This window comes from Pipistrellus kuhlii, unplaced genomic scaffold (assembly GCF_014108245.1).
Source record: "Pipistrellus kuhlii isolate mPipKuh1 unplaced genomic scaffold, mPipKuh1.p scaffold_m20_p_4, whole genome shotgun sequence".
Lineage (NCBI taxonomy): Eukaryota > Metazoa > Chordata > Mammalia > Chiroptera > Vespertilionidae > Pipistrellus > Pipistrellus kuhlii.
In genome coordinates, this window is record NW_023425540.1 from 39,664,595 (window position 1) to 39,678,055 (window position 13,461).

Consider the following 13,461-nt stretch of genomic DNA (forward strand, 5'->3'; position numbering starts at 1 on the left):
TGCTACCTGATGCAAAGGCAACAAACTTTCTTCTTCTGAGACTTGCTAAAGTCAACCTATGGGAGGCAGGAGTTCTGCTGGGAGATACAGAAGAGAGGGTATTCATTATGAGAGCTTTAAACATGCACAGGCCTGGCATGGAAATAACTCTGAGAGCAGAGATTGTGACTCATTCTGGGAAATATGTCAGGGAACTTTTGTTACATTAATAACAAAGACTGAGTGGATAACACCCTCCCTGTCTCCTTCTTCCTTTCCTCCCTTCTCTGCCGACATAGTGAGTTTGCCATGTGTCTGGTATTAAACAGGTAGTGGATATTAGATGCATTTCCCCCCCCCCCTCAAATAGAATGACTCCAGTATAGTCTTCAGCCTCACATTTTCTAGACCTCCTGGACAAGAAAGAGCAATTGTACTGCCATGCAGTTTTCTCTAAAAGCTGTGATACCTCCATTTCTGATTTTTGGTCAAAATCCTCTGATTTCCAATAACAACCCTGAGAATATGGCCTAATATCCTCAGGCTGGAACAGCTTCTAAAGCAGCGGCCATGAATTCTGCCCCCCCTCAGCTGTTCTTCTGGGCAAGCTGATTTTGGACTTATAGCCTCCAGATCCAGAACGGTGAGAGAATACACTTCTCTCATTTCAAGTCACCCATTGGGTGGTACTGTGTATGACACCCATGCCAGGAAGGTCTTCCTTGCTCACTTTCCTTCTTCCCATCCTCTTAGCAGAATCCTTCTTGATTTCCCCCAAATTGGAAAAGTTAATAAGTTACTTGTACTGCTTTGCAAGAATCTTGCTTTGATATCAAAGTGACAGCTTGCTACCCTGATAATTTCCTACTGTCAGACTATCAAACTTTTTTTCAATTTAGTTTATTAAGTACAAATTACTTTAATACTCTTAAGTCTCTGGAATAATTTCCTTTTAACAGATAATACTATAAAAAGAAATCATTTATTTATGAAAAGAAAAAGACTTAGAGTAACTTTCAACCCAGAAATCAAGGTGGGAAAGGTCAGAACTTGACTCATCTATATGTGTTTTTTTTTTTTCTTCCTACTTTCTCTATGACATTGGAAGAACAATGATAAGCCTTTGAGAACATTTCAACTAGAGCAAACAAAATATGTTAAAATCTCTACAAGCTTAACTTGGAAGCAAAAACAGAGACAGGAAGAAGGTGTTTTACTACAGCTGGCTCACCATAACCCCTCCAATTAGTTATAGTGTCCACTGGCCATTCCGTGGGCACAAATAAGCAGGAATGCTCTGGGAAGCAAAACCAAATAGTTTAATATAATAAAAAGTATGAGGGCACACGGAGGCCTCACATCTATGAACTGAAAATAGAAAACTTAAAATGGACAAGTTGGAAAACCTGAAAACCAAACATTATTAAAAAGTAAAAAAGAGAAAAGAGAATGAAATCCCACCAATGCTTAATAGTGAAACCTACCATTGTGGAGTTATCTGTTGAAAGTGTTAATAAGGAAAATGGAACTAGCATGATCTAATAACTTACTTTTGATGCTTTGGCTGCAAGAAGGGGAAAAAAGGATTTAACATCATTTAAACTGTAACCATTTAAAATAAAAACAGTAAGCTGTGTAAGTACATGTGTTAACACATCCATGCGTGCTTCCCCCCAAATAAGGTCTCTTAAAGGCCCAGGAACCTTTTCTGGCCTGATAAGTGGGTGATACTCTTCTGCTCCTTATTTTTTAGGGCTACTGGCTTTGTTGTGCTTTGACCTGCATTCACAGAAGGGGAGGAGGGAGTGTTCACTGCTCATCTAGGAAGTGGAGAGGGGCTGGAGGTGGTTCTGCCAGGAAAAGGGAACAGGACTATTTTAAGAAAACTAACTTATACAAAGGAGCACAGTGCTAGGATTCTCAGCATGTTTTTATTGAATGGAATTGAAAATTGAGGCCCTAAATCGCATAAAACAATGTCCGCTTGCAAAACAAAGTGAAGATATGCTATAATTAAGTAGCAACTTAACAAAGAAGTATTGGCCTTGTTTTGGCTTACCAAGGAGATGATTAGTTTAAAAAGGAGAGAAAATAAAAACAAAAATTAACATTGTATAAAGAACATTTAAGGTCCTTAGAATCATATTGTTTGTAGAAAATGGAAGGGAAATTTTAATGAACTTTCCTTACTCGGTCTCCTTAGCACAATATTACTTTTTCTTTCATAGGTTGTACCTTTGTTTTACATTAGTTTATTTAATGTTTATAATAAAAGCAATACGTGATCATTGTAAAAATTCTAATCATACATATATATAAAAATACAGATTAAAATATTTTCTTTCCTCTGATTCAGTTTTGTAGTTTGTATTTGTGTGCACATTAAATATATATATATATAATGTACATGTGTATATAAATGAAATTATTGTTCTGACAATAAGGTATATACCTAACATTCATCATGGACATCTTTTTTTGTGAGCATATACAGAATAATTTTATTATTTCTTGATTTTTTTTATTGATCTCAGAGTGGAAGTGAGAGTGAGAGTGAGATAGAAATATCAATGATGAGAGAGAATCATTGATTGGCTGCCTTCTGCATGCCTCTGATTGGGGAATGAGCTTGAAATCCTGGCATTTGCCCTGAATGGGAATTGAACTGTGACCTCCTGATTCATATGTCCATGCTCAACCACTGAGCCACCCCTGGGCTCTTTTATTATTTCTAGTATGCATAGTATTCTATTGTATGAATAAGTTAAATTTTAATGGAACCTTATTGATGAAGAATAACTTCTTAGGTATTCTCAGTTATTTTTGTAACTTTATTTTATTTTTAATATATATATTTTTTATTGATTTCAGAGAGGAAGGAAGAGAGAGAAAGAAACATCAATGATAAGAGAAAATCATTGATTGGATGCTTCCTGCATGCCCCCTACTGGATGTGCTCTTGACCGGAATCGAACTGTAGGCCAACATTCTGTCCACTGAGCTAAGCTTTATTTTATTTGTTTAATGTGAGCTTTTAAAAATATGTTTTTAAATATTTTTATTGACTTAAGAGAGGGAGAGAAAGATAGATACATCAATGATGTGAGAGAATCATTGATTGGCTGCCTCCTGTAGGCCCCCTACTGGGGATTGAGCCCACAACCTGGGCATGTGCCCTGACTGGGAATCAAACCCAGGACCTTTTAGTCCATGAGATGCCACTCCATCCACTGAGCCACCAGCTCTGGGTTATTTCTGTAACTTTAAACAGTATACTTCTACTTCTTGATTTTTTTTAAAAAATATATTTTATTGATTTTGTACAGAGAGGAAGGGAGAGAGATAGAAAGCTAGAAACATCGATGAGAGAGAGTCATCGATCAGCTGCCTCTTGCACACCCGCTACTGGGGATATGCCCGCAACCAAGGTACATGCCCTTGACCGGAATCGAACCCGGGTTCCTTCGGTCCCCAAGCCGACGCTCTATCCATTGAGCCAAACCGTTCTTGGCTACTTCTTGATTTTTTATCTTTGAACAATAACTTGTATTTTGCTGTAGTAGATGAGGAACTTAGTGTGTGTATACTGTCTCTCACATTCCTTCCTGTTCCTCCTTTTTGTTTTTAAATTAATTATATTATTAATTTTACATCATCAAGATCTATAATATTTAAATTCCGTTCTACAATTAGTTCTCTGTGCTTTGTTTATAGATTGATTATAAATTTAAACCTAATAAAATGATGTAATACTGGAGGCCCAGTGCATGAAAATTCTGCCCTTAGGGGCAGGGGGACCCTCAGCCCAGCCTGCGCCCTCTCACAGACTAAGAGCCCTCGGAGGATGTACAACTGATGGTTTAAACCTGCTTCTCTGTGGGAGGTGATCTGTGGGCCTATTGGGGCACAGCACCAACTAGTGAGCAGGTGGCCCCATCCCCCAATTGCCCCTCTGCCACCCGATCAACATCCCCTCCCTCTGCCCACTGGCACCCACCTTGGCTGGCCTAGTGCTGCCTGCTCACTGACCCTGCCCCCTGTTGATTGATCATTCTGCCGTTTGGTCAATTTGCATATTAGGCTTTTATTATATAGGATGTATGCTAATGTAAACAAGATTCACTGTTGGACTACAGATTGTGGTAGAAGGCAGTATTACCCTCTGATACACTGCTATTGAGGAGAGAATATTTTAATTTAAAATCCTACAGATTCTCTTTTATTTCATACCATGGACATTCTAAGAAAGTTTTTTTGACTGGATAGAACCAGAAAATATCCAGTCAACAACCAATGGTCACAATATTTTTGTGTGGTTTAATTCTCAGCTAGTGAATAAATGCGTTCAGTAGACAATTATGTTAGGTCACAAAGATAAAAGCAATAATCCACACTACAAAAAAACAAACAAAACAAAAACAACAACAACAACAAAAACCACACCAAAAACAACAATACTCCAAGACCAAGGAAAATTTAAGAAATACATCAAAGATGAAATATGTTGGCCTGGCTGGAGTGGCTCAGTTGGTTGTCATCCCCTGCACCAGGAGGTCACCGGGCCAATTCACCATCAGGGCACATGCCAGCGCACATACAGGCTGGTTCCCCAGTAAGGGTCCTGCAGGAGGAAGCCAATCTGATCAATGTTTCTTTCTTATTGATGTTTCTCTCTCTCTCTCCCTCTCCCTTCCTCTCTCTGAAATCAGTAAACACACACACACACACACACACACACACACATATATACATACACACATATATATAGTCTATATACACAAACATATACTGTATATGTACATATATATTTTTTAATATCTATATTTTAACTTTTGGGTTTTTGGTTTCTTGAATTTTTGCCTGAGTCAGAGGCCAGCGGTTATCCATGAATTAGTTTGACTGGATCTGGTCACTCTTGATATTGATTCTAGGCATCCAAATCAGCCTTGGCCAGGATCCACACATGCCTTTACGAGGAACAACAGTATCAGAAATTGAAACCAGAGTTAGCAACATTGGATGGGTATTGGGAGTGGGCATGAAGAGGAGACATAATACCATATTCAGAATTGTGTTCTGCAGGATCTCTAAAGCTTTAACGATTACTTTTCTATATCATCTAACTTTGGCATTAAAAATATTTTTTTTATTTTATGTTTGATCAACTCAGTGTAAGCTTTTCTTTTCAGCAGCAGATTTCACTTTTCTTTTGTCCCCAAGATTAATCACCTTTGGGCAGCTATTGATAGTTTTGGTTTGATCACTCATCAAGGGAAAAGGACAACTATTTGAGATCTGTGGCCTAGGTTTGGCCTGCTCCTCAAGGTTCCATTAACCCCACAGGTTCTGCCGGTCAGTGCCAGCAGTGACCTTGACACTTCCATTTGTCTTAATTGCTCTCTGTGGCCTTGGCTGAGCCAATCCTGCTGATCATTCTGGGAAGTTAACTTGAGTCTCATATGCAATACTTTATTCCAAAGTAGAGCTAAGGCCCTGAGATAACCACCCAATTATTTTAGATAAGGGTTTTTTTCTAGACAAGATTGTTGAAAGCTTATTAAAACTCAACAACAGAAGCCCTATAGTTTTTGGGTAGTTGGATTCAAATAGGCATAACACAGCTCCCTGGGTGGCATAGCCCATGACAGCTTGTAAGAAAGCAGACTCAGACATGTTCTGTTAGGAAATCCTTAGATCTCCATCCAGTATGCAGTCAGCACAAACCAGAAAACTTGGTTATCTCCCTAGGGTTCTATAAAGCCTGGAGGACATTTTCTCCCTAGAAATTTTAAGATTGGAATGGACTGCAGCAATGTGATGGCCTGGAGACATATGTTCAGAGAGCAGTGAATGAAGTATTTGTCTAACATGAAAGGTTTATATTTATAGGCACAAAAGGATTTGTGCACTAAAAAAGGAAATTTCCTTCCTAACCTTCCCATCCTCTTCACCCAAACCCAGAGGTCATCACCAATACCAGTGTCTTGAATGTCCTTTCAGATATTTTCAGTGCACATACAAGCATATGCATTTATATTTAAACAAATGGTAGCATGATGTACACTTGCATACAGTTCTGCACATATTTAACTTAATGAACTATCTTGATTTTATGCCATATCAATCATTTATAGAACTTACTCATTGTTATGCCTGCATAGCATTCCATTATTTGGATTCATCATAATTTATTAAAAAATCCTCAATGATAAGCATTTATGTTAACTCCAATATTGTGTTATGGAAATAATACTTTAATACATATCATTGCATGAGTTATACTTCCTAATGTTCTTAACTATATCTGTAAGATAAATTCCTCAAAGTAATATTTCTGGGTGGAAAATATGTGTATTTTTAAAATTTGGATAGTTATCGCTAACTTGCTCTTCAGGGAGGTTATACTGATTTAAGCTAGCCTGCCCCTGACAGTGTATGAGAGTACATACCTGTTTCACCCACATCTTTGTCTCCATAGTGTATTTCGTGCTTTTTGATCTTTGCCAATCTGATAGGTTTTTAAAAAAATGTATTATGTCATTTTAATTTGCATTTTTTATGGATAATATTGAACATATTATGTGAGTAATATCCATATTTACTGCCTCGTTAGTGAACTACCTGTTTGTATTCTTTGCTCATTTTCTTATTGAGCTGTTGACTTTTTTTCTATTTGATTTGTTGAAACTATTAATATATTGAGGAAATTAAAGCTACTTTTTAGTGACAAAATTAGTCCTTTTCTATAATAAGAACGACATGTAATTTTTTCACACTTTGATGTGTTTGTCTTTTGACTTTGTGATAAGAATTTTTTTCATAAAGTAGAATTTATCAGCATTTTATTATGACTTTGAGGTTTTTATTTATTTTTAAAATATCTTTTTAATAGTATATGTATGTATTTCTATTCTCCAGTGTTTTCATCAGCACATTTATGGTATTGTTTTTATCATTTAAATCTTTATTCCTTATATTGGTATAAGGTGAAGGGCATTCTATGTAGATAACGTGAGGAGTTTTTTGTTAGTAGTGTCTGGATTGCAGTATTTCCTATTAGTTTCTCTTCTAATAGGAACTATGAGAAGCAACCTGCTCAGTAGTGGAGGGCAGCAAGGAGTCCTGATAGTTGAAATGGAGTTGGACATGGGACAGTGATAGACTTAAATTATAAGATTATGGCAGAGACAGAGGACTAGGTCAAGGCTGGGCAAGTGGCAGAAAGTAGGGTTGGAGGTGGTGGTGAGACCACGTAGAAAGCCATTTCAGCACATCACAGCTCCTAGACGAGCCTCCACAGAGGGAGAGGAGCCCCTGGAGCTGCCAGTGAGCCCGGTATTCCTGCAGGCTGGCAGTTTGTGCCCTTTCTCCCACGGCAGCTGCAGAGAACAGGGTGACTGTTCTCAGAGTTCAAAAGGGGGACTCCAGTTAATTTAGTGCAGTGGCTCTCTACCTTGGCTGCTGCATCTACTGGGAAGATCCTGACTTCACTGGTCTGAGGGGCACTTTAGCAACAGTAGTTTGAAAACTCTCCAGGTGCTTCTGATGTGTAGCCAGAGTTGAGAACCACTGTTCAAGGCCAACATTTTGCAGTTCCTTTGAGTCAGGAATTGCCATGCAAGCTGCCTTCATGCTCCAAATGTGCACGTGAATCACCTAGATCCTGTTAAAAACAGATTCCAATTTATGAGGTCTGGGTGGGGCTTGAGATTTTGCCTAATAGGCTGCCATCGAAGTCACCCTGAGGCTGCTGCTTGTCCCCAGACCACACTTAAGTGACTTCAGCATATTACTCAATGTGCAAAGTGAGAGTCTGTAGTAAGCATTTTTCTGCCTCCATCCTCGTCTCTGGCAGAATTTGCTTACGTAGTGTAGTCAAAAGAACACTAGGGTCAACAGGCCTGCTTTCCATTTCCAGCTCTGCCCCTAATTAGATGTAAGACAAGCTTCTGTCCTTCAGTCCTTCACCCTCTAATCTATGAAATGGGAGGATTAGACTGGATAAGGTTCCTTTTTCCCTTATAGGTTCAGTGTGTTTTCAGACTCACTGGGACCAGGTACTGCATGATTTCCTTCCTGGGACATTTTAATGGAGATCTTGCCTTGATCACGTAATTAAAATGAAAGGGCTCTAGTTTCAAGTTTTGTTGCAAGTTTTCCTAAAATTTTTCTTTTTGTGTATGTTGTGAAAATCAAGATATTTATATGGTTTTTAGCAGCAGCCAACCTAAAAGTTTTGCTTTGTGACTTCTATTCTATGGTGTGCTAAAGGGGAAAAAAGGGGGAGTAGGGATTTAATCTAAGAGAAGGAGGAGTACCAATAAGTGAGAAAGGTGGGGAACTAAAACTTCTATTTATTGGATGAGATTATCCCTATTATCTCATCTCATTTAATATACTTTGTTTTTCATTGCTCGGTTTGGAAGTTATGAGTAACTGTAATTCTTAGAATGATGAATACTTAAAATAATTGGTATTTTCTTATGTATTTTTTTATGATGGAACACAGGACTGTTCTGATGGATATATGTGCAAAATACATTTTCAAATAAAAAATGGGACAGTGGTGTCACATCCAGGGACATCTGCCCATGTACAGACGTGTCTTCTTATGGAGGTGAGTGATTTACCATGTCATATTCTCCTTTTAGTCTTTGTGAAGTATACATTTAAAAATTTAAGTCTGTTAAATATATATTTTTAAAAAATTAACTGTCATTGGATCCCAGGCCTGCTGTCAGAGGAGAAGTGAATAAAATTTATCAGTAGATATTTTCTTGTATTTTTTTTTTTTTTTACTAAAATTTTTCAGTGGCATTGGGGAATAAAAGTATACAAGTTTCAGGTGTACAATTCTATAATACATCATCTGGATATTATATTGGAGTTCAACCCAAGTCAAGTCTCCTTCCATCACCATTTATCCCCTCTGTATCCTTTTCTAGCTCCCTCCACTCCTCTTTCCCCCTGGCAATCGCCAACTGTTGTCTGTATCTATGAGGTTTTTTTTGTTTAGTTTAGTTTAATCCTTTCACATTTTTACCAAGTCCCCAACCTCTTTCCCTCTAACAGCTGTCAGTGTGTTCTCTGTGTCTATGAGCCTGTTTCTATTTTATTTGTTAGTTTATTTTGTTCATTAGATTCCATATGTAAGTGAAATCATACGGTACTAGTCTCTCTCTGAGTGGCTTATTTCACTTAGCATAATGCTTTCCAGGTCCATCCATGCAGTTGCAAAAGGTAAGATTTCCTTCTTTTTCGCTGCTACAATATGGAAAGCAGGAATTGTGGTAAGGTTGAAATTTACTCTGAGTTGTAGTGAGCCTTTAGCCCTTTGGTTTCCACAGAAGCCTTCCTTCCATTGCCTATTGATTTTTATTCTGTGAAATCTCTAGGACATTTGTAGGACAATGCAAATCTATCTCTCTGATGCTTAATACCTGGCTGGAAACCTCTTTGCCTAATTTGTGTCTAACTCTTTTCCCCTATGCTCTTTAAAATATGCTATGGGACACTGGGTGAAGGTCAATGGGGGGAGGAGGGGGAAGGAGATATATGTACTACTATATGTAATACTTTAAACAATAAAATAAAATTTAAATAATAATAATAAAATAAAACAAAAAAATGAAATGTAAAAAAATATGCTAAATCTGAGTCTCATTCTGTAGAAGACTTTAACCTTGACTTGAAAATTTTGCTAAATTAAATTTTAATAGGGTGGTAATGGCTTAGTGGTTTCCTGGGATATTTTCAATGTAATTCAATGTAAGTAGCCTTATTGTATTTGTTGTTATTAAAAACAATGTTTATATGTTCAGTGTAAACATAAATAATAGAGAAAAAATAAAAAGAGGAAAAAAACTCCCATGCATCCTTCAGCTGGAGGTAATTACTATTAATATTTTCATAAATACTCTTTCACATATTTCTGTCATGTGTACACATGCATAATTTTGTTTTGCAATGAGCATGTATATTACAGACATCTTCCCATGTGAGTAAATGTAGAATTCCATAGTTCTCTTTTAATGGTCTCATTACATTCCATCCTTTGGATGTACCATAATTAAGGAGAGCCTACTAGCATACTGAAGTAAAATTCTTAAATTCTAAAATAGAATCTTGGGTATCTAATTGCTTTAGCACAAAAGAAATCACTTAGAAATGCTTAGAATTCTGAGTATTCTGGTTAAATGGGTGAAGAGGCTACGGGCTCCCCCTCCCAAAGGAAGTCCTTTTTCTCATCATCTATTAAATGAGATCCATTTGGCAATCTGGCACTAGCCCCCTCTGCCTGTGTAGGATGCTGGCCTGGAAGTAACTGTCACCAATATAATTTGGTTTGCAAGTTATTCTCGAGGGTATTGTTCTCGGTAATAAATTAAGTGCTCCCAGTGAGAGCTCAAATCTTGATTACTACTTCATGGTTTGAATAACTGACATCAAATCTGAAGCCAAGCATGTTCATTATATATTAACTTAAGAAATGCATATGGAAATGATGACTTAAAAGATGAATTACCAGCTTTTGCTTAACAAGTTGGCAGAGATTTGGAAAGCACTAAAAAGTGGTGTTGACAGTGTGAGGGAACTGACACTTTCTGGTTGATGTTTTAACTTCACAAAGTTGAAAGATGTGCACATACTACCAACAGTCTATTCCAAATCCAGGAATTTAGCTTCAAAAAATATAAATTTTCCAACATTTATTTTTTATTTTTTACACTTCACAACAAACTTTAAACATATGAGAAAATTGAAAGAATTTTGCAATGAACATTCATGTATTCATCACCTAAACTCTACCATTAACATATTGCTCTGCTTGCTTTATTATATATCCATCCCTCTATTCATTTATCAGTACACTTTTTTTAATGCAAAACTTTTACAACAAAGTAAGTTGCAGGCAAATACAAAATAATCTGAAATGTACACAAATATTTACCTGCAACAATATTCATTTCACCACTATTTCTAATAGGATAAAATGGAAATAACTGAAATGGACAACAGTAATGGGTTAGTTAATTACAGCACATCTCTGTGGTGGCGTTCTTTGCTCAGTGAGTCTGGAGTGAGAATTTGCAGCTCTAACAAGTTTCCAAAGATGCTGAGGCTGCTGGCCAGCGACCACAGTCTGGGAACCACTCACTCTAATAGAATGCTGAAGCATATATGTGGTGCTGCACAGCTGAGATGGTTAGTTAATATGATGTATGATAGGGTTGATGTTGCAATAATATTGATGGGAGAAAGATCTCCATCACAGGCTCTTCGGTTGAGCCTGTGATGGAGATTTCTGTTCAAGTGACCTCTTATTAGGGATATATCCTTAGCAGAACAAGGGATAGAAGCTAAGGAAGAATGTCATTTCAGCTAAAGATTAACTTTAGTCTGATCCCCTGGGAAGCTCTAGAGCACCACATACATCCAGAATTAGTCCCACTTTGTGCCCTTGAGACCAGTCTTTTGTAATCTGTGACAATCATTGACTTGTCAGTCAGCCATTGGCTGAAGTAGAAGGAGACATAGCTTCCCAAGTAAGTCAGTTACTGTTTTACTGAGAAATTCTTCAGGGAAGGGGGCTGCTGTGTGTCATCAGTCAACAATCACAACAATGAATGGGGACAGGTACGCCATCTCCAAGGGAACCTGGGCACGGCACTAATGGTGTTTTCTCTCTGAAACCAACGAAATTAGATGAAAGGGGAGGCTTGACAGCAATTTGTTTGAGAAACAGCTGGTGATTTTTGTTGACTACAAGTTCAAGATAAGTGAAAAGAATGCCATGGATCCTAGGAAAACGAACTAGAATACAAGCTACCTTAATTAAAGCATAAATGTATCCCAAATGTGGTCTGGGGGCCCTGGTGAGGCGTCCCAGAGATACTTTCAAGGACTTACAAGGCCAGTTTTCTACATTGCAATAGAGTGAATGCAAAAATCATTACAAGAACCCAGCTGTCTTTCATTAAACCAGGCATTAAAAACATTTGCAAATATGTAAAACACTTTTCTTACTAATTTATCTTGTTTTGGAAAATATATTTATTTTTCATAGAAATATGTTATATTGACACATCTTTTTGAATGAATTAAAAGTATTTTTTTAAATTTAATTTTAATTTCTAGTACAGTGAATAGCAATAGATGTAACTGTCTTAAACAAAAGCTCATTGGAATACTTGATGAATTTTAAAAGTGTAGAGGGGTCCTGAGAACCAAAAGTTTGAGAACCACTGATCTAGATCAACTAAGTATTGCATATTGCATGTGAAGAAAAGTGATAACTAGAATAGATAATAAATGAATACATAAATAATAGCTTTAAAATAAATTGTAAGTAGAATCCATCCATACAGAGATGCATGCCAAGGGCCACAGTGGGCTTGGAAACATAATGAGGAATATTTGAGGGCTCTGAGGATGTCAAATTAGAACTAGCAACTTAGGAAGTTTAGTTTTCTGCAGATCTATCTAGAAGGGTTTCCTTTGGAAGAGAGAGAGAGTGGACTTAATTTGTTTCCAAGGATAGAACTAGTCTGTGTCTGGAAATTATTCTAGGCAAATCTCTCTAATGTTTAGACTTGCCTTCCATGAAATAGGTCTACTTGTAAAATTATGGGTTCCCTCCATTTTTGTGGCTATGTAGATAATACTTTTTCCCGAACAGTGTTCACCCACTGAAATGTTCGAATGCTGAGAGCAGGAGGCAGATGATGAGTGAGTGCAGTGGGTCCCTGAGAAGCGGTGGGAGCTGTGGAGAAGCAGAGAGGGCATGACATCCAAAGTGGCACCAGGCATGTAGCTCCAGGTAGATTTTCAAGAAAATGCAGTTAGTTAGTTAATATGATGTATGATAGGGTTGGATTTTTGTGTTTTGGCTTAATTAAAAGCATATTTATGTACAGACTAAATAGACTGTATTTATGTGCTTTAAATGGTCCTCAGGCCATCAGCTTATAACCAAGCTTTGAATATAGAAAGAAGTCCTGCCTTGTATAGAAGATTGAGCTAGAGGAGCTCTGAATTCTCTTTAGAATTTAAAGCCTGATGGTTCTCTATCTGTTCAATATCTGTACACCTCATTCCCTACTTAAAGATATTCAAAGGAATGCCTCTGCTGATAGTTGTTCCAATTTTTATTTTTAGTTTTTATTAGGATGTGGGAAATTGATTTATTTCTTTGTTCTAACTAGATCCAGCAGCCTTGATTTCAGAAAGATAGTTGGATTCATGATGTGTATACCTGTGAGATTACTTGTAATGGATATATAGATAATTGTAGAATTTAAAAAATCAGAGTGAAATATAATGGAATGTATAAGTGAAATAATTTGTGAAAATCGTAATATTTTTAAAATATAGTTTTAAATGATAGTTCAAAGACTGAGTTAATATTTAGAAATCTAAATATATTGCAGTGTTTTTTAGTGCTGGTTTTGCACAACAGGAGTTTTTATAGGTTAATCATAT

General features: G+C 37.0%; 1 protein-coding gene across 3 annotated transcripts in view; it reads left to right on the top strand.

Moving 5' to 3' along the window:
- The window catches only part of ATG10 (autophagy related 10), a 183,613-nt gene that overhangs the window by 35,249 nt on the left and 134,903 nt on the right, over positions 1 to 13,461 (top strand). For 2 of the 3 annotated variants that reach the window (XM_045571688.1, XM_036410163.2), the window contains one exon: positions 8,489 to 8,596. The exons of the other annotated variant lie outside the window; for it this stretch is intronic. In XM_045571688.1, coding sequence (XP_045427644.1) covers positions 8,489 to 8,596 — 108 coding nt within the window. The remainder of the gene's footprint in view (positions 1 to 8,488; positions 8,597 to 13,461) is intronic. 3 annotated transcript variants of the gene reach the window in all.